Consider the following 21,275-nt stretch of genomic DNA (forward strand, 5'->3'; position numbering starts at 1 on the left):
CCTTATTTTGTTCAGCACTTCAGTACTCATAGTGCATGACATGCTCCCAGAATCAAGCTTTCCTCTCAGATTTACCTGGCCATTTACTAAAACCAGAGTGTAGAACAATTCACTAGCTCCCCCAAGCTTCTGCGAGCCCTCAAAAATGACTTTATCATCAGGAAAGCTTTCACAACAGTTCATATATATAGTGAATGGGTCCAGCACTTCAGTGAGGGTGTCCCTAATGCTGTCCATGTTTACCCTCTCATCGCATGGGCTAGCTAGTTTAAATCAGCATCAGATGGGAGAGGCACGGGTCTGGGTGACTGCTGAGCAACTAACGGGCAATTGCGTTTCACGTGGCCAGATTTGAAACAGGTAAGACACAACCTAAACAACTTGCAGTGTGCGTGTGTTGTGTGCTCTGCCGATTTACAGACTCTGCATGCAGCATGCTGCCAGCCTCGCCTGGGATCGGTCAAACCACTCACGACCATGCGGGTCGCTGCCAACAGATGAAGTGCACAAAGACAAAACTCTGTCAAATACACCCACCAATTGCTGGGTAGCATGCTCGGCCACAGATGGTGCTGGAGTAGCACTTGACGTTTGCATAACGGGAGTGTCGAGCGAAAGATGACTCTGCTGACCTACTACAGACTGAACCTGTCCCTGATCAGTAACGGGACCGGATGGGGAACTGAAATGATTCACTGGCCCACCAACTGCTACAGGGGAATCACGTGTGTATTGGCAGGTGGGGTTAATTTGGGTCTGGGCAGAGCAGGCCATGCTCATAGTTTGCTGGGACTGAACCATCAATCCTCTAGACCAGGGGTACTCAAATAGAAATGATGACGGGCCACATTTAATTTTTTCAATCACTGAAGGGGCCATTTCCGGGGGGGTGGGGGGGGGCGGGGTTGGTGAACGCATTTGGGCGTCTGCTATCCGTTTGTTGTTGCCAGAGGCAATCGCCAGCATCGTCTTGAGATCGCGGTGCGCGATTTCAAAATAAGAGCGGATAGCGCGATTGAAAAAAAAAATCATAAAAAAAAAAACACTTTTCAAAACAGCTCGCAAATGGGTGGTGAACGTAACACTCGTCTGAAAATAAATTCTCCGGTTAAAATATAGTCTCCCGTTAAAATTTTTTTGGCATTTGGGTCCGTATCCAGTTAATCAGGAATGTGATTGGGTCCGGATCCGGACCGCGGTCCGCCATTTGGTGATACCTGCTCTAGACTGTCCAACATTGTTTCCAGACGCCTCTGTTCCTCGGCTGCAGTCAATTCCTCTGGTGGCTTTAGTTGAAATGTTAGAAAGAGGTTGGGATCAGGACAGTGATTGACGAACATCATGGCAACCTCAGCACCCGCATCCTCAACTAGTTTACCCCTCCTGCGGAGACACTCGTTAGCTGCATCAATAGATTTGTTCAAGCAAATCCAGTAATCCATAGCACATTCACCGGGCTGTGGCTAAGTGTTATAAAAATCCTTCATGGGTAGACTACAGTAGGCCAGTTTGCTAAAGTTGCGCCTGAGGATATCGAACACTGCAGCCGGTAGGTCAGCATCACCTAGCTCCAGTCGGCAACGAAGGGATACCTTCACTTTGTCTCTAGCCTTGCTTGACAATTTGGACATTGTCAGATCAAACCTCTCTGCATGTGTCTCACAATTGGACCTAGATAAGTAACACTTCATCATATCCTCCCATTCATGGATACAGAATGCGTCTGTACCATCTCCCCTAAAGTATGGTGGTGCTTTAGTTTCTGATTGGACCACAATTTTCAACTGTGATGGATCAGAAGGGCCTGACTGGCTACCCGCAGTCCTATGGTGGCAAGACTCGCAGCCACATTCTCACCAATTTCCTTAGCCAGATCTGTGATCATACTGCTAAACTCTCGAAATAACCTGGGCGGGCCGAGTCCGTGCATTAACAATAGGGGTGGAGCTAGCCACTGGGTCCGACGTCGGTATATCCGAATGGTGAATATCATGTCCATATTCGGCTACTGGTCTGCCCCTACCAAAAGAAAAATAATTTCCTACCCCTCCCCAAACCAAGTGTATCTGAAGGCTCCTTAAAATTCTGTTCAGCCATAGTAACGGCAGTTGTTCTTTTATACAGCAAGCAAAACGGGTTAACTCAAAATGGAGCTAAAAGGAGTGAAACTAGAGTACTGTCCAGTCGCGAGGGAAAGGAGAAAGAAAAAAAAAAGAATTCCTGCGCAAATATATGCGACACACGAAGAAAAAAAAAATCTGAATCAAACATAAAACTTTCGTCGGATCAACTATCATCAATATAACATCTACAGGGACATATATACATTCAAAATTTACCAATAATCACTCGCTCGCGATATCAGCAACAAACTGCGCGATCGCTAACTTTAAGAAAAGAGAAAAAAAAAACCTGATGAATGTAACACTGTCCAACGGCACGGCTAGCAGCAGCATAGAGCAGCAGGGAAGATCCAGAAGTACGGCCCGCGACGACAGGTGGGGTGCAGCAGTCCACGCCAACACGCAGGTCCGCGAAGTGGGGGTGGCGAACGTAAGTTGTTGACCGGGGGGGTAAACGTAAATTGTTACCGGGGCGGAGTAAAATGGACACAAATTAAGCATTATATCGAGATTAATCGATCGCCAGTGGTTGGCGCCAGAGCGAACTAGTAACTCATTGAATCATAGACATGGATCAGAGGTAAATAAACTAGATTTTTTTTTGGCGTGAGAAATCGGAAGTGTGGCGTGAGAGCGTGTGAAGACAGTCAAATGCGTGTGTCTCACGCTCAATGCGTGAGAGTTGGCAACCCTGCAAGTGCATAGAACAAAGCTGAAAAACTCACTCCAGCTCCTCTCTCCCGCGATATTAAAATGAAAAAGGGAGCGCTCGCGCAACGTGCATGCCTTGCTACACATACCTGTTAGTACATAGCAAGTGCATAGAACAAAGCTGAAAAACTCACTCAAGCGCCTCTAAAAGCATAATGGAAGAAAAGTGAGTGAAGCACAAATAACAGATATTTGTAAAACATTTGTCCATCACCACCATAACTGAAATAAAATGGGCGAATAGTGACATACCTCTCCCATGATATTAAAATGAAAAGGGGAGAGTCAAGCTAGGTGGTTGCTATTTATACTTGGGGGAAAACACCACAGAAGAAGAAACAGAAAGGGGAGGAGTCTGGATCCCACGTATTCACAAGTAGATAAACAGATAAACAAATACAGTACATTTTGTGTAATTATACACAAGTGACAGACCAACCTGGTTACAAATATATAATAGACAACACTGTATTATTTAAATGCTACTTTCCTTATCCAGACTTTATCTTCGTGTTAAAAAAACAAAGTTTTTTTGTCCATATACACCACAAAGTATACACATGTCCAGTACTTTACTGAGGACATTTTACATCTTGATAATAGTATAATTTGTACGCAACAGGAACTGTGTGATTTACATAAGGGCCATTTATGTAGTCATGAGAGGAACTGCAAGTCCCAGAAAACCTTGCGTCGTTAACTCGTAACAAATAAACATGGCGGAAGGCGGCGGCATGAATACTGTGGACGAAAATGTGCCAGTTTATGAACATGTCGACGTGAATTCCACACCGTTTCATATTGGCACACTCAGAAACCAATGGTTAGACGTACTGCATCCTGAAACGTATTCATATACTCAGACGCCCCCTGAGGCAGAGGACTTGAAATTTATGAACGAGATGGGAATCACTCCGGAGACGTTGGCAGAACTCAAAACAATATGCAGGTAAAGTTAACCAGGAGAACTAGCTAGATACCTTCATATAGGTATATAGGAACAGCACGAACGCGTACTGTCAGTTATTGTGTGTGTTGACGGCTCTCCTTTTCCAGCACTGACTCTTTGCGAAGCTACCCAGAGGACGACCCCCCCGACACTGAAGCTGTACCCCCAGAACCACAACTCGCCACCTTAAAGTGCGTAGGGGAGACGGATGTTACTGCGCTCGGAACTGCACGTGCTGATCTCTTCTGTTTATGTCTTTTTTCATAGCAACTCTTTTAGTAGTAATGGTTTGTGTGTATTTTATCAGACTTCGAAAGAGGAGACAAGATTATAAGAAGGGTCTTATCCGTGACAGCATTGGAAGACATGATGTTTATGCCAACGAAATGGTGAGTTCAGTAAGGAATCATAACATGGCGTGTAATGTGTATCATTCAACGGATCAGAAAAATATAGACCACTTAACAAAAGCTGGTTAACTCTTGCTTTGCTGCCCAGCAACGTTGTGCTCTTGCAGTGTGTCTGTGGTGATGCGTTTACTTTCGGATGTTGCAGGAGTTGCTTGCTGTAGGAAGAAGGCCAGAAGACTCTGTGGATCTCATACCCGAGGGAGAGATCCTTCTGAGTTTCAACGTCTTGTACCCTGTCCTCTTTGAGCGGGTAAGACTGTCTCCTAACACTACAGCAGTAGTGTATCATTTCCAGGTTGTATGCTAATGGAAACGCATCATTTCCAGGTTATGCAGTGTTGTGATAGCTAACTGAATGAAATGTGTCTGTTTGTCTGGGCTCAGTTTAAGCATGTAAGGGCCTACCAGACCCTGCATGTTCTGGGCTCTCAGAAACTGACGGAGTTGAGGGACGCCATCTGCTGTGTCAGCGACCTGCAGGTGTTCGGTGAATTTAGCAACACGCCTGACATGGTGCCGCAGTTCCTCAGCAAGGTCTGGCTTGAAAATAAATCGCTTGGTGAGAATACAGATACAGATACAGAATTTCGAACTAAAATTCTCACTTTTCTGTATGTAGGACCACTACAAATCTGCCTTCTTCTTCTTTGAGGGAACTTTCTTCAATGACATGCGGTTCTCAGAATGTCGGGATATCAGCAAGTAAGACTCACCAGATCCCAGTGAATGATCCCAGTGAATGCCAGTAGGAGGAGTCAGGCACACACTGGCTAAGTGTGCCAAGGTTAACGTCCCACTGCGTGCCGTCTGTATACATTTTAGTCTAGACTTTTAAATCCATTTATACTCCTGTAGTGCCCAAACATGCAGGAACAGGCACATCACTGGTCCTACAGTGAGTCAGGGTAAAGTGGAACAGGCTGGCAGGGGAGAGTCCTGTCTGGGGACCTCAGGATGACGGACATCTTAAAGCTGAATACGGATGTGAAAGCCATGTGGGCTGATCAGTTTGAATACCCAGCATTCTGTTCAGATAATGATCTGTATCTTCTGCCCCAAATCCTGAAGTGCATGTTATGTCTCTCTTGCTAGAGAGAAACCAGAATTTACCCATGGAACCATTTTATTTATAGTCTTCTGGTGTATGGATGTGCTCACGGGGAGACAGCTTACAGCCCCAATGTAACATTTGAAGTATTATATTTGTTGACAAACTGGTGCCAGTAGATGGCTCATATGTAATTTAAATGAGTACATATTTTTGTTTGTTTGCTTCTAAAGGACCACAAGAGATTGGACAAAAAAAAATGACTTCCCAGATTTCAAAACAGCCAAAATGGAGGATACAACTTTCTATGACCTAAGAATGAAGGTGGGATATCCGTACCTGTACTGTCACCAGGGCGACTGTGAGCACGTGATCATTCTCACTGATGTCAGGTCAGCCTCTCACGTTCCTCATCTAACAGTACATCAGAACATTCACAGTAAATGTGTGCTGTTACATATCTGCGTTTGTCAAGTGTTACACCTTCAGATTAGAAATCGGTATTCTGGCAGGTAAAATCCTTCAATTACACTTCTGTGAGAATGAACACCACAGAGAAACCACAAGCAGGGGGAACGTGACCCTCATTTCTGTGTTAAGACAATAAGCTTGCAGCTTGTAGTTGCCATTAAAACCACGAGGTTCATTCCATGTGATGGTTTATTTCAAGTCATCTTGAGTCGTTTTTACATTTTTAGTGTGTTGTCTGCCTTTAACTAATGAGCAGCTGCTGGGTCCATTTTTATGTTGATTGCTGTATCAGGCTCATGCACAGAGATGACTGCCTAGACAGGACGTTTTACCCACTCCTGACCCACAAGCACAGGGTTCCAACCCGGAAGTGCTGCGTGTGCCACCTCTACATCAGCAGGTGAGTGATGTCATTCCTGCCATCCTTTACAGTCATCTTTTCCCGTTTCATTTAGATGACGGTTGTGGTTGATCGGTGGTGGTCTCTGATTCGTTGTAGATCATGGGTTAAAGTTCTCCGTCACTACGACGGATTTCCGTCATTTGATTTTTTTGGGGAAAAAATCCGTCAAATCATAATAAACAACACACGCGCGTGCTATCTGTTTTGTGGCCGAAATATGATTCTCACTGGCGCTCATCAGCGCTGGATGGATGACGGCGGTGTCATTTGATTGACTTGCGGTTCATTCCGCCTTCAGATTTGCGGATGTTACGTAGAAAAGTTTTTACCCCCCTCCTGCCTGGCGTGATCGTAGCGCGCGACTCTGTACACCTGCGCGAACGGCGGAGGCTACTTGCTGCGTCACATTCTTTTTGCAGTGTAGTCCGAAGCAATATGTGGTAGTATAAAGAAACACCCCTCAAAACAGGGGAATGAACATTTACCTGACCAATTGTAATGTTGCATTAGTGCTGGAATTTAGGCTAAAGTACTTTAAAATGCTTGAAAATGTAACTACTTTGTTTCACAACAAATATCTGTCTGACTAAACAGTTATTACGTTAACAAATACGAGCCTCTTGTAATTCCAGGACGAAACATGAGAGAACGTGAAGTCGTTAAGATTGGGCGTTTTGAAAATAAACCACCATTAAATAATGTGATAAAAAGCCAATTATTTCGAGTCATTTCGAGTATATGTATAAATATTTAACTTAAATTTAACGTTGAGAACGCGTTGAAATGGACCTTGAAAGTGACGTACAAGTGCTTTAATTCCACATTATAAAGGTGTATGAACCCGGCAAACATGACTTGGTTCACTGCACTGAAGCGCTGTGCGCGCGAAGTTACAAAACTGCGAGGCTCTCGCGCACGGGTGGAGCCACCGCGATTACGTCATTTTCGGCGTGCGGACCCTCGCGCTGCTCACGCCACTCGTGCTGCGTCAAGTATAAAGGCTTAAACCAGGCTTAACATGGATGGTGTTGTTCTGTTTGTATTTAAAAGCTCTATCCAGTGGTGTTAATTTTTTGTAACATACCTACTTAAAGCATGTAATCTTACGGCTTATGTTTTTGCGATGGTGAATCTGATAAAAACAAGAGAGCTTCATACCTCTCACCAGGATTCACTAAATTTGACTTGATCTTTAAATAATTTTCTGGAAGAGGACCCCCAGATAACTCCATTATATAAACATTTATGTACATTTATTGCTCAGGTGTTCATTCTCTCTTCTCTCCTTACACAGGCTGTTTAGATAAATATACTTTATAAATGTGTTTATTGTGTAGAATTAGGCAAAAGAGGCCGTGTCCCAACTACACTACATTTTCAGTAATTGCTGGCATTGTCTTTTGCCAGGAAAAATTTTTCAGTCAAATGAAAATTTCTTGCTTTAACCCATGTTGTAGATGGATTACGACCGATGATGCCCTAGCTCCGGTGGATCCCTGCCTGTACTGTGACCAATGCTTCCGCATGTTTCACTACGACGAACATGGGAACAAACTAGGCGATTTCAAGGCGTATGCCTACATTGACCCTGGAGCATTTAACTGACATGTTCTCAAGCCGTTCAAGGGCTGGGCCCTCTCACTTTTCGTTTTTTCACTGTTGCTGTAAATAACCCACCAGTCAGAGGTTCTGTCTGCTGGTTCACGCCTGGAGCTGTCTACGTTTTAGAGACAGCTGCAGGTCCTTGATGGGGAGAAGGCTGCACATACAGTGCTGAAAACCTCATCCTGCACTTTTGTCTGGGTTGACGGGCACCCCTGCTTGGGGTGCAATATTTTGAGTGTTTTCTAAATAAAAATTGAAGAAATAATTGTTGCATTTCATAAGGATAAGGCCAAAATAAGGATCGCAGTACATTCTGCATCAGTACCTGATTTGTCCTGATCTGGGACAGTGGGAACAGGTTCTCTAGGTTACTCACACAGAAATGAAAATGATCCTCATTTAACTGGTCACAGCAACTTAACAAGTATGTAGAAAATGTTTATATTTTCTGGGAGTTTTATAACCTGTTGGCCACCAGTATTTCAGGGTGGTGGTCCTGGGAAAACCCTTCAGACATGGCTTAGAGACGAGAGCAGTAAGCAACACCAGAAAGCTCACTTATTCTAGAGAAACGCTTATTTGAATACTTATTCTAGAGCAGTGTGCCTTAGAATGCAAAGTGTGCATTCTAGAGAAATGCTCATTTGAATACATGTATTCTAGAGAAATGCTTATTAATTCTAGGCCAACGTTTTTGGAATGCACGATCCTTAAGCCAATAAACTGATTTAAAATTTTTTGTCAACATTTGTAAAGATGAAACTATCTACCTTCCACTACAACAGTACACTGCTAGGTATCTTCACTTCACTTGAAGGATCTACTCCTGAGGTAATGCTGAGACAAACCACATACCTGATCTCAGGTAAAGGAGAAGGAAGCACCTGACTTCACTGTGGTTTCTCAGTTTTCACACCAGATCAACAGTCCAGAACAATGGTGACAGAAGCTGATCTGTTGACGTCTTGGTCTAATATTTTGTAGAACTATTGAGTTTTTAAAGCTTGTATTTGAATGACATTAGGCCACACCTGGGTCCTTGTGTGATGCAGGTGTGTTCCAGCATAATCCATAAGATGCAAATATACAATAAGAAACAAAGAGCTTGAGGTAAGCACTACTTTAATGAGGCCAAAACAGGTTTAGAACAGGCACAAAAATACTGTACTCTTATATACACAAATGCTAGAGACAGAACAGCTCAAGACAACAGACATGTAGCAGGAGAAACAAAAACAAGAAGCACTTCCATATCAAAACAAGTTTTCTGAACACCCTTCTATCTGGGAAAACTGAAATATGTACACACACTTGCTACTGCATCATGAAACAGTACAGAACATAAACCACAAATACCACTTCATTAGTGACGGCAAACCAGTTTTCAGTGTCCGTTGCGACACTGGAGAGTGGAGTCAGGTGAGAAAATGGGTTGACCCACTCACAGTAGGGTTCTCCAGAACCGGAACTGACCCAAACGGCTACAAACCCCACGCTTTCCGCATCACTTCAGTGTTTGTGGACAATTCCAACTTCTAGCAGCTGAAAGGACATTTGGGAATGTTTCCTGTCTGAGACCTTCAGTACAATCAGCATGGATTAACGGTCAAAATGATGAAGTCTGATGAAGTATAACAATTACACAATTTAAACCCAAGTCATGAGAAACGTGTCACTACTTCGAAAACACTCCTGAGGCTAAAACGAACACACTGGCGTTAAAAACATCTGTATCTAAAACGTCATCATATCACTTAAAGTCTTCACGACTCCCGGGGCCTCTGTCGGGGTGAGGGGAAGGGGGGGGAGGTAGGGGCTGGCGTGTGAAAGTGACTTCTGTCCTTGTGCAAGGACTTGTGCGTCCAACCCACAGTGAGTTTCCAGGGGAAAGCAGCAGGACTGCCACTGGTGTGTCAGAGTCAGCCAGAGTCTGTTGGGTTGACCACACTGCCACAGTACACAGGACAGACACACACATTAGAGCACACCTACATCACGGAGGCTTCACTACAGAGGGGAGAGCGCTAGTGTGTGGGTGTCGGTGTGAATCAGTCTCTCCACCTGCTCTTCTCCAGTGCTACGGGGTCTTCTGCTCTCTCACTCTCAGCCTCTGTGGTCTTCTCCTCAGGGCTAGAGTCCCCGTTTAAAACCCTATCTGTGGTGGGACATGGACACACACACGATAATCAGTTGCGCTATATTATAAGTAATAACGGCAAATGTTCATTTGCGACAACTTCACATTCTGTATAAAAAAAAATGTAAAACTGGACCTAGGATGCATAATAAAAGTCCCCGTTGGTTTATACAGCACAAGCCAAATGAGCTACACACCACTATTTTTACAAGTCCTCATTCTGTAAATGTATAGAAATGCAAGAGACGTGCACGAGGAGCTGAGGGTGGGGTGTTTGGGGGCGGGGCTTCACACACCTGCACTGGGCTCTTTGGCCTGTTCCGCTCTCTTCAGCGCCCCCTTCTTGGCCTCCTCGAACTGCCGCTGCTCTGCCAGAGACTTGTTGATCACCTGACTGAGCACCGCTTCGCCCTCGCCCACCAGGAACATGGTCTTAAACTTGTTATACAGCATGGTGGCCTTGTCCATGATATCTTGACTGGCCTTGAACCTGCGGATCTGGGGACCAAGGAGAGATAAAAAGAAACAACATAAAAATCCAAACTTGTCATTGTGGAGGACTGTGGGTACTTGTAAAAAATTAGCCTCTTCAGATGAAACATGACACTTGGACAAAAAACAAATCTGCATGGGTCTGATGCACTGTGTGTACGCATGTTAGCGTTTTTATTCTGCGTACATTTATTCACGGAGAGTCACAGTTGAGAGTAGCTCTGGACATCTGTTCAACCATTTTACACAAACAGCAGTATAACAATGCTTTAGAATCACCGTGCAGACCTTAACAAACATTTTTATGGAAAACGTTTATGAAAAAATTTCTACAAAAAATTTGTTTAAAATAGAACCTTGCAATTACACTTGTTTAGTGTGTAATGTGTATAGTTATGATCTGACGATCAATTTGGTTGATTTTGATTCTTTTTGTATATTAACATTCAGCAATAGTTAAATGGGCAAAATGAGACATGTTTCAGTTCTCCAAGACAGAATCAAACCCGAGGTGGACAGTGCAGCCCGAGGTGTGGATGAAAACGGACTGGGGTCTACTCTGCTTTCTGAATGAAAACAGAGCGTTAATGGTGTGACCCCAACACACTGTTCTGCACTGGGGCTTCATGCAGCCATGACAGCGTGCTGTTGAGAGGCGAGAGAACGGTGCACACCTTCTTCAGCGTGGAGATGAGCTCACAGTGCTTCTGCAGGTGCTGGGTGGTGACCTGCAGGGTACTCAGTTCATCCAGGGCCACCAGACACTTCTTCACATCCTGCAAAAAACAAACCCAAAAAACTATTAATCACAGATCCACAGGTATTCACTCCTCAAAACAGACAGCTGCAGAAATGAGACTTGTGGGATAGAGCACGTAAGGGCAAAAGGAGTCATGGGGACGGCTGCAGAAACAGAAGCACAAAACTGCCCTAAATCGATTTTTAGACTTAGCCATATAAAGATTCCTTTCCCTCTCTTTAATCCCAAAACCTCCAGCCACACTTCCCAAAAGCTCCACCCCTAAGAAATATCTATGCTTAGCACTTAGCCTAGCCGTCAAAATAATCGACAAGCAGGTTTTCTGATCGGTTAATATAACTACTCTATGCTGAAGTTTCCTGATTGGTTAGTGTAGTGATGCAGATGTTAGTTGAGTGCCCAAAACAGAAACAAACAAAAAAGATGGCTTGAATCTGCTTTCACATTTTAACAGCCATATCCCCGGATCCCCTTGATCTGTTCCTCATGGATCACCATCCTACTTACCGGCCCATTGTGCCAACATTTAATGTCTGAGAATGATTTAAATTTACCGGATTATCAATCTTCAGCGAGATCTTAATCTCTCCGTGTAATCTCTGCAGCCTGGACTCCGTGGACACTTCTGTGTTGATGGGACAAATGGTTCCAATTGGTAAAAAGCAAAGCCCAACAACATCACCAGAGAAGACATCAGACATCAGGACGTGGAGTCACCAGCCGCTCACCCTTCTTCTTCTCTCCTCGCCTTTCATCTTTCTTGCCATCTTCTTTCCCTAATCTGAAAGAAAGGGAACCAGAATGAGATTAGGGGAGGAAGCACTGCAGAGAGCACTTCCCTCTAATAGACTTCAGTCCAAATGCCCCACCTCGAAGGGGAGGGCCGATTCCAAAAGCTCCTCCCCTGAATGGGAGTGCTGACTTCAGAAGCTCCTCCCCTGAATGGGAGTGCTGACTTCAGAAGCTCCTCCCCTGAATGGGAGTGCTGATTTAAGAAGCTCCTCCCTTAAACAGGGCTGATTGTAAAGGCCGGAAACCAAGAGCATAGCACTGCTGGATATGACCCAGAAACCACAGATGGACAACGATTGTTGCCGCGTCCAAACAGGGCTGCAGTTACTTACACTTCTGATTCATTTGTTATACACACCATGTGTTTCTCACCATGACATCTGTACATGAGGGAATAGTTCATACAGGTTCACTACAACAGAAATCCTGACATATTTCTATAAATATGTAGCACTTGTGTGCAGGATATTATATGTGGAATTAAGATCAAACAGATCTGGGAAGCGTGTGCATGTGTGTGTGTGAGAGAACATACAGTCCACACGTTACTGGGCACGTGTGTCTAAGGAGTACATTCTGCATGAACGTGCACATGTGTCTGACAGTGGTGTGAGTGTGTGTCTCTCTCTCACTCTTTGAGCTCGTCAGGTCTGCGACGTCTCTCCTCCTTCTCCGAGTCGGCCGCGGGCTTCAGTGTTGAGCGTTTGCGTCCAGGTCCACCGGTCCTCTACCCACAGTTCAACACAACAACCACCATCACCAGGACTCTCCACCCTTACTTTTTTTTTCCAAGCCAAGGATATCTGAGTGACCATGCATATACCTGTAAAGTCTCAAACCATATTGGCAAATGGTCTAAAAAGAATCAATAAACATGTTTCAACAAGTTCACAGCAGGTGTCTAGCTTTGAGCTGCGTCCCTGAAGGACCTCTGCTTGCTTCTTCAAAGAGAGCTGGCGTAAAACATTTAACACGGGCTCTGTGCAGTCTGGTTTAGGCAAATCCTGACAACGTACAGATCAGTTCCTCCTGAGTCTCTTTCAGCATAGCTTAAGCAAAAACTGAGTCTTTGGGGGATGGACAGACAATACACAGCATATAAACTGGAAGTCATCTTTGAGATCGTGGGGTGTGGTGTCAATCAGAAATTCCACACCAAGAAAAGAAGTGACTATGAAGATTTTATGTCTTCTCCGACAGCACAGATGCTGCCAGAAGGAGCTGTTCTGTGTAGAACCTTCCGGAGACTGGTCTTCACCACTTTTCAGCCCATTATGAAAGTCATTAGGGAGTGTAAATGGGGCATGACTAAACAGGGGGTGATCCATTGGGATCTCTCAGACCAAGTCCTGAACATCCCCACACGGACCCCGTCTTCATCGCCGTCTGCTACTTGTAGGTCTATGTTAATCACTTTTCCTCAACCCAGTCCTTTGGTAACACCCAGTTCATTTTGTTCTGACCAATTAGTGCCAACAGCTTGGTTCATGTGTGTTGGAGTGTTTGAGGCCTGAGGACTGGGTTCAGAAACCTTCATTTAATGATGCAATTCTGAAGGGTGTGTGTGTGTGTGTGTGTGTGTACCCCTTCATCCTCAGAGTCAGAGGAGCTCTCCTCCTTTGTGTTCCGTCTCCTCTTAGCCTCCGGTTCTTTCTTCCCTCCTTTAATCTCCTCCTTCCTCTTCTTACCATCGGCTCGCCCCTCGTCCTCACCCTCTGAAGCCCTGCCTTTGTCCTCAGGCCCTCTCTTGCGTTTCCGGTCCGGATCGGTGCCGGTGTCTCTGAGGGGAATGTGCACGGACCAGGTGAGAATCACACACACACACAGCTGCTCTCCCAGTTTCCAAACACAGAAAATGACCGTTCACTCCAGAGTTACAATCACAAATCCCAACAAGTCAAGGACTGACACACACACACACACACACACACACACACACACACACACACACACACACACACACACACACACAGCTTCTCTCTCTCACATGTCATTGGCTGACCCGTGTGAAGCCTGTTGCTGCTGAAGCATTTTTTCAGCTTTGGGCTTCCTGCCTCTACGCTTTGGAGCTGGTCCATCCCCGCCTGACACACACACACAAATGTACAGACACTTTTTAAAAAGTAGAAGAAGAAATCCTAATTCTATTACAGCTAAATAAAGATACTGCTACTGTCACCGTTAGATTAGAACTGACTAATCTCTAACACAACTGGCTCCAGTAAACAGATGCTGCAAACCTAATATACTCTGATCAATGAATGACAACTGAGATCAGTTTTATAAGAGAACCAGGCTCCACCTGCAGGGCTGGAGGTGGGACTACCACCTGCGTCCTCCTTCTCAGACTCCTGGTCAGCTTCTCCCTAAACAAACAGACGTGATTAAGAGCTGGTGAGACGGGTGTGCGGTCAGTGTATATAAAACCATATCTCACTAGCACATGGGCCTCAAATCAGATTAGCAAGCAAGATGGAAGCTGCCAGAGCTCTGGATTCAAGATTTTTTTTTTTATTAATGAAATTTTGAGCAGCTGTCTTCGGACCTCCAACCCGCTGCGGACCTTAACTTGACGGCTCCCTGAGGTGAACAGGCCCTGGAAGGTCTTGTGCTCTTACCCTTTTCTTCCTCCCTCTTTTACTTTTTGCATCATCTGTGGATTTCTTTTGCGAGGACTCCTGGGAATAATATGAAATATTTTATTCTAGAAACACACTGCATTACCTATTTTGATGCAAGCCAATGGGACAACTCCCTAGTCTGAGTATCAGCCTATCAGCGGTGCATTCTGTTGTAGCCCAAACAGTCTGAAACCAATCAGAGTCAAACCTGCTTTCACCAAGTGACCAAACATTCAGTTTAAAATACAGATGGAGTTTCCCCCCTTACCATTATGACTGCCTTTGATTATACTATTACAAAATGATAAAACCTTCGACTTAATTCAATGGAAAGGAATTCATGAGTTCTGATATTTGGAATGTTTATAGATAATTAAGGTCATCAAATTATTTGGAATCATCTATAAAAGTGTATTCTGGATCACAGAGGGAGTCCAGTTCTTTTCTGATGGGTCTAATCCAATCACAGCACAGTGGAAGCTATTACCTCTCCATTGGCTTTATGAGGTCAAAAGGATAAATAGATGGTTTGACAAGAGCAGTTTCAGGCTATTAGAGATGATACTCTCTGGCTTTGCAATTTGTGAAGGATTTATGTCAACTTACCTGTAGAATAAAAACTTACCTTTGTACAAAAGAGACAAGTGAAAAATAACACACTGTTTTGTATACAAAGCTAAGATTATATGACGTAAGATACAAAACCCATATAAAGGTTAGATGACTACAGTAAGTAAGAATGTCCACTTGATGATTGAAAGCCAGCAGGACTGGCATGTTCTTAAGAAAAGTAAAGACACCGAGAGGGAGATTTAGGATGGTACACTGGGGTACCACATGCAACACTCCATTTCCTGCAGTCAGGCCAATGCACCCAGGAATGGACCATACAGTCCGAGGGTGATTAAGATGACTCAGAAACGAGACGACATGCAAAGAACAAAAGCAGATGAATGATTAAGATAAAAAAAATATGAAGATACCCCCACTGATCATGCAGAACCGGTCATCAAAACATCATTTATGACAACGGGTGTGTTGTGATAAATGCCGTTTTCAATTCACAGGCAACCAATCTGTTCACCTATGAGCACTCTGAGTGTGAAAAGACGCCCAGGTGTGTGTGTGTGTGTGTGTGTGTGTCTGGTCAGGTAGGCACTGCGCCAAGCCTAGAGACCAGCGACCGAGGTCAACAGACGACGGCAAGCTGCACCGTCCCACCCTGCCAGCGGAGGATACACCCCAGCAGCACTATGGCAACGAGCGTGGCGTTCTCCCACGCCCACCCCCAGCCCTCACCAAGCTTCACATGCAGACAACTCTACCCCGATATATTGGGGGGGGGGGGGGGGGGGGGGGAGAAAACAACGAAACACTACAAAGCCACGCCTCCCCCTTCCCCATGCAGACATTAACAGTACATACTTCCTCCACTAGAGGGCCCTGTTCAGACACCTCCATGCCATCACCTTCCTCCTCCTCCTCCTCATCCTCCTCCTCCTCCTCCTCCTCCTCCCCTGCCTGATTGTCAGTCACCTGCATGAGTCCAAACACACAGGGCCCCATGGCGCAGGAGTTACATTATCAGGCCCACCTCACTCTCAGGGCCCAGTCCATTCAGACTTGGAATGCAGCATTCCATCGAGGTGCTCTGGGCAGGCGTCCGCAGGACTGAGCGGGGTGGGGTGGGGGGAGGATGGGACAATAGAGCCCAAGCCTCCAACCCAGTCCTCAAGGGCAGCCAGTGAAACCATGCTTTGTTCTGGTCCAGTGCCTGGATCACCAGAGCCAGGACCTCGGGGGCCCGGCTACATGACGTTTGGCTGAAAGGCTGCCTTTGCTGAAGCAGCTCGCAGTCCTGGCTGGGTGAGGAGAAGTGGTCTGGGAACCGTGCTACAGGTCACGGACCTCAGTGAGTCAAACACACTTACTTTGGCAGCCTTCTTCCTTTTTTCCTGAGTCTTCTCACTGGCCTCTTCTTCACCTTCAGGGCCACTGTCCGATTCTTTATCAGAAGGGGCTTCCACTGCCATCACCTGGACAGAAAATGTACACAGCCACCAAATATAAGCATCCAAGTGATATACACACACTGAAATGCAAAAAGGCTTTATAGACCACCCTTATAGTATACCACAATTATATAATACCAGTGATCATACCACCATTCTACAATACCAGTGATCATTCCACCATTCTAGAATACCACAATTCTACAATACCAGTAATCATACCACCATTCTAGAATATCACAATTCTACAAAACCAGTGATCATACCACCATTCTAGAATACCACAATTCTACAATACCAGTGATCATACCACCATTCTAGAATACCACAATTCTACAATACCAGTGATCATACCACCATTTTAGAATGCCACAATTCTACAATACCAGTGATCATACCACCATTTTAGAATGCCACAATTCTACAATACCAGTGATCATACCACCATTTTAGAATGCCACAATTCTACAATATCAGTGATCATACCACCATTCTACAATACCACAATTCTACAATACCAGTGATCATACCATACCACCATTCCATCCTACCAGATTCACAAGCACTAAAGGTCTTGTGACAGCTTGCTATCTGCCCGTGCACTAACAAGACATATTCATAAAATGGAATCATAACGTGTAGCATACGAAAAGTGTTTTTAAATTGCCCTGCTTGCTTTCCCTGCTCTTGGACACTTGATTCCATTCACTGGTTAATTTCCAAATCATCTGTAAGATCAAAAACTCACACACTAAACTACACCCATCCTGGCCTTCTTTATGAATAGGCTGAGAAAGACAGATCTGCACTCACAACATATATGTTTATGAACACAGATGCTGACAGATGTAAATACATAAAGAGCACACACGATACCTTCTGTCCATTAAGCTCAACTGTGGGGTTATTCTCAATCTCCCACAAGCCTTCATTGAAGCCCTTCCTCTTGTTGGGTTTGGCATATTTCTCTTTGTTGGGTAAATAAGGAAAGATGTCTTTGGGACCCAAGAATGCCCTGAAACAACAAAATCATCAACACAACTATGGATCATCGATTTTTTATTGATGCAAGACTGAGATGTATTAAACCGAAACAAAATAGACTCGTCTGTGAAGGCAATGCAGAATGTGAAAATTTCTGTAGTACCAGACTGCGATAGTTTCAAAGCTACTTTAGCAGAGTGTGAGAGACGTGCTCACGTTTCATGAGTCCCGAAGAAGAAGATGGGGAACTTAACGTTAGACGGCTTCACGGCGCCATCTGGCACTTCATCGATCTAACAATAAAACGAATAAAACATCGAAATGAATAGAAAAAGGAGAGTGACATTGCAGGGAGAAGACACCTGGTACCGCAGTGGTGTTGCGGGAGGAGTGCTCACCCTGGCGGGCCAGTGAGGATAGCCCTTCATCTTGGCGAAGATCAGGTCGCCGGGTTTGTACTCTCGAGTCATTCTTCGTGTTTGAACACCTTGATGTGATGAAACTCAACCTGAAACAGAAAGATTGTTTCTCAAGGCCAGATACACACCCCCCACCACCACCACATGTCCACTGGCTGGACACAAACTAACAGAAACGTGGCCCAGGACCGCTGGTTCGTCATCTCAACACACCGCGCAGTGCTCGCGTTCACGTTCGGCCGAACAGGCGAGGACGTTCAAACCCAAAACACGCCGGACCAACGCGTCTCGTTTTTACCGAGTCACAGCGACGCTAGCTCAGTTAGCTACCATTTTAGCGACATTAAAACACTAACAGCAACGTTGAACGTGGCATGCGCCCTAAAAAGTGAAGTGGTCACCCATATCGCTGTCAAAGAGCGCATTTTAAGGTTTGTTTTGTTCTGAAATGTCGTGTGTACCGTTGACGTACCGGAGTGGAGGCTCCTCGTTAGCAGCAGGACCAACACGCCTCTCTCCTCCCGCGCAGCGGAGCGCAGGAATGTACCAACACCGCTTCACGGAGGGGGGGCGACGTGGGATTCGCTGCTTCTTTTGAAAGTTTTAACGTTCGCCCATTGCGGAACGTTATGGTAGTACGCTACTTTTAAACTTCCACGTAATATCCAACTGATTCCTAACTTAATAATCTGATTTATGTTTTACTAAAAACCATAGTACATTTAAACGTTCCTATGAATGGACGCAAGAGATTCCGTGCAGGAGCGCCACAAGAACCGGCACGCGCAAGTGGAAGTAGAGTTATGCTGGCCCAATACTAATTAGTATAGTTAATAGTCTACTTGGCCTACTTCAAATCGTATTTTAGAATTAATACTTGAATGTGTAGAAGCCTCTGTTGTAAAATAAGAATCTTTAACTTTCGTTAAATTATAAACGAAATAATCTTAAAAAATAATTTATGAGGAAAAACATCTGGGTAATTTCACCCAGATGTCGCTTCATAATGAACGGTCGCCTGTGTACGTGGTGTACCTTGGGGACTATTTGACTTCCATCTAAAGCGGTAGGGCACCCGTGAACCGAGGCCATCAGCAGGCTATCACCGCCCTCTCGTGGTAAATATTGTTCACTACTTGCATTCGTGAAACACACGCAATGATACACACGCGTTAGGATGCGCATTTTAACACTTCGAAGTTCACTTCGTGATGGGGACTCACTTCGCGTTTTAAGGTCTGGTTCAGTTTTCTTAGAACAGGCATTAGAAATTGGCACTGCTAAAGTGTAAGTCGTCACATTTGTTTGTATAACACTTTTAACAATGATAGGAGTCCCAAAATGCTTTCCAGTTCTAGAGACAGATTAACAATACATACTACATAAAATTAATAAAGAAAATACATTTAAAATAAGACTAAAATAAAAACACATTAAAAGATCAATAGTGCAAGAAAAGAAATAAATAGCCAGTAAAAAAATATGATAAACAAAGCTGATATTAAAAGTAAATTAAAGTGTAAATAGGACAAAATGTCACAGGACAACCTCAGACAGGACTAAAAGTGAGAGACAAAGTTTGACAGAAACTTGTTAATGCCAGGACAATGCCAAGATGGAAGATAGTTCCAGAGCATGGACATCTTTGGTTGTGAGGTGTGAGTGGTGGACTTAGAGGAGTAGTTGAGAAGATGGACATGAGGCACAATATGGAATAAGCAGATCATTGACGTATTGTGAAGATAATCAATTGAGTGCTTTAAAAAGAAATAAAAATTAAAATCAGTTCTGAATTTAACTCATAACCAATGTGAGCAAGTGAGCAAGAACACAAGTGACATATTTTCTTTGTTCAATTAAAGTCTAGCAACTGCATATTGAATCATTTGTAGTTGACAGTTTAGTTGGGACAACCTCATGGGATAGGCCAACCTCATGGGATAGGTCAACCTCATGGGATAGGCCAACCTCATGGGATAGGCCAACCTCATGAGATAGGACAACCTCATGGGATAGGTCAACCTCATGGAATAGGCCAACTTCATGGGATAGGCCAACCTCATACACAGGAGATTAATGTGGTAGCCAAGAAATGATAAAAGCATCAGGAACTGTTTCCAGGTTCTACTGAGATAAAAATTCGTTTAATTTGGCTCTGAGCTTATAGAAAGCTCTAAGCTTATAGAAAGTGCCCTTCACCACACTACTGACTTGTTTTGGTTAAAAGTCAAAGGACTGTTTAGACAGACATTTAGAGCCACTAAAGTTGAACCTTGGGGCATGCCACATTTAACGAGAGTAAGAGATGAGGAATCATTTCCTGTTCTGATTGAAAAGATTCTATCACTCAAGTACAAGATAATTTTAACACTGGGGCATGACAAATAACTAACTTTATCCAAGTGTTTAAACGATTGTCATTGTAAATTGTATCGGATGCTGTGCTGAGATTCAGCAAGACTAAATTGAACCAGAATGAACAGTGTGGCAGTGCATATTCACTAAGTAGGCCTAATAATAGCCTACTAATTACAACATACTAATGAAAATGATATTGTATTAAATATAGTAATGAAATATAAAAGTATGCTATTACATTTATAAAAATATATTACAGGTTGACCCCTAATTATTGGAATAGGAAATTGCATGCGTTCATTGCTGTGGCACACCTGATACAAATGGCTTGATAAATGCCCAATCATTAAGCATTACACTGCAACGCATCAAGTTTGGAACTTGGAACCAGGGTACAATTCAGTCCAGTAACAAATTAGAATAGAATAGCTTTATTATCACTGTACAGGTTCAGTGATATGAAGTGCAGTCGTTCTCTCTGTGTGTGAGCGCGCTGCCATGTTCATCAGTATTAATGCTTTTTTCCACTTTTGCTGGTGCCTCTTTTACGGTCACTTTGATTGTAGAATTAGTTCACATATTTTTTATTTGAATAGTTGATTAGTTAGGCCTATTCTAAACGGTCGTAACGTCCTAAACTGGTCTACGTCTTTGTTACAAACCGTACCTGAACAAACTCTCCGTCCACATTGTATAAACAGCCACACACGTCTTAAAAGTACACGACTATTTTCATTCAGACAAAAGACATTGAAGGTGACCTAATAGAAGAGTTTGGGCGTGTGTCAGCGGATTGGTCCACAGCTGCTCCGAAGCGCGTTGAGACGCGATGGTGTCGGCTGATGAACGTGAAGGACGGTGCGTGTCAGCCCCGCCGCTCCCCTGCGAGGGGATTCGCGCGGCCGATAGCAGCCGGACCCAGGAATAGCAGCGGAGCATTCAGGGCTCGCTTCCCAGCAGGTGAGGTGAGACCGCGCACG

General features: G+C 44.3%; 2 protein-coding genes across 6 annotated transcripts; one reads left to right on the plus strand and one right to left on the minus strand.

Annotated features, from left to right (window-relative positions):
• Positions 1-3,528: 3,528 nt before the first annotated feature.
• On the plus strand, positions 3,529-8,456 carry snapc3 (small nuclear RNA activating complex, polypeptide 3). Its single transcript, XM_076989539.1, has 9 exons — positions 3,529-3,783; positions 3,891-3,974; positions 4,091-4,172; positions 4,339-4,443; positions 4,578-4,727; positions 4,813-4,895; positions 5,475-5,633; positions 6,005-6,112; positions 7,573-8,456. The coding sequence occupies exons 1-9, from the start codon at positions 3,551-3,553 to the stop codon at positions 7,718-7,720; spliced, it is 1,152 nt and encodes a 383-aa protein (XP_076845654.1). The 5' UTR covers positions 3,529-3,550; the 3' UTR covers positions 7,721-8,456.
• Positions 8,457-8,825: 369 nt separating this feature from the next.
• Positions 8,826-18,597, minus strand: psip1a (PC4 and SFRS1 interacting protein 1a). 5 transcript variants are annotated; one of them, XM_076989514.1, is made up of 17 exons: positions 18,410-18,597; positions 17,917-18,026; positions 17,735-17,811; positions 17,411-17,549; positions 16,454-16,558; positions 15,948-16,058; positions 14,520-14,579; positions 14,204-14,267; positions 13,904-13,985; positions 13,486-13,681; positions 12,534-12,628; positions 11,838-11,890; positions 11,664-11,734; positions 11,024-11,125; positions 10,154-10,355; positions 9,782-9,875; positions 8,826-9,667 (listed from the first exon to the last, which is right to left on the minus strand). In XM_076989514.1, the coding sequence occupies exons 2-17, from the start codon at positions 17,986-17,988 to the stop codon at positions 9,640-9,642; spliced, it is 1,551 nt and encodes a 516-aa protein (XP_076845629.1). In that variant the 5' UTR covers positions 17,989-18,026; positions 18,410-18,597; the 3' UTR covers positions 8,826-9,639. The 5 variants fall into 5 exon arrangements, with proteins under 5 accessions (XP_076845629.1, XP_076845626.1, XP_076845627.1 ...); XM_076989511.1 differs by having other exon boundaries at positions 13,889-13,985; positions 18,410-18,595; XM_076989512.1 differs by lacking the exon at positions 18,410-18,597 and adding an exon at positions 18,151-18,395 and having other exon boundaries at positions 13,889-13,985.
• Between the last annotated feature and the right edge of the window lie 2,678 nt (positions 18,598-21,275).

The sequence above is a fragment of the Brachyhypopomus gauderio genome, unplaced genomic scaffold, assembly GCF_052324685.1.
Source record: "Brachyhypopomus gauderio isolate BG-103 unplaced genomic scaffold, BGAUD_0.2 sc68, whole genome shotgun sequence".
NCBI lineage: Eukaryota > Metazoa > Chordata > Actinopteri > Gymnotiformes > Hypopomidae > Brachyhypopomus > Brachyhypopomus gauderio.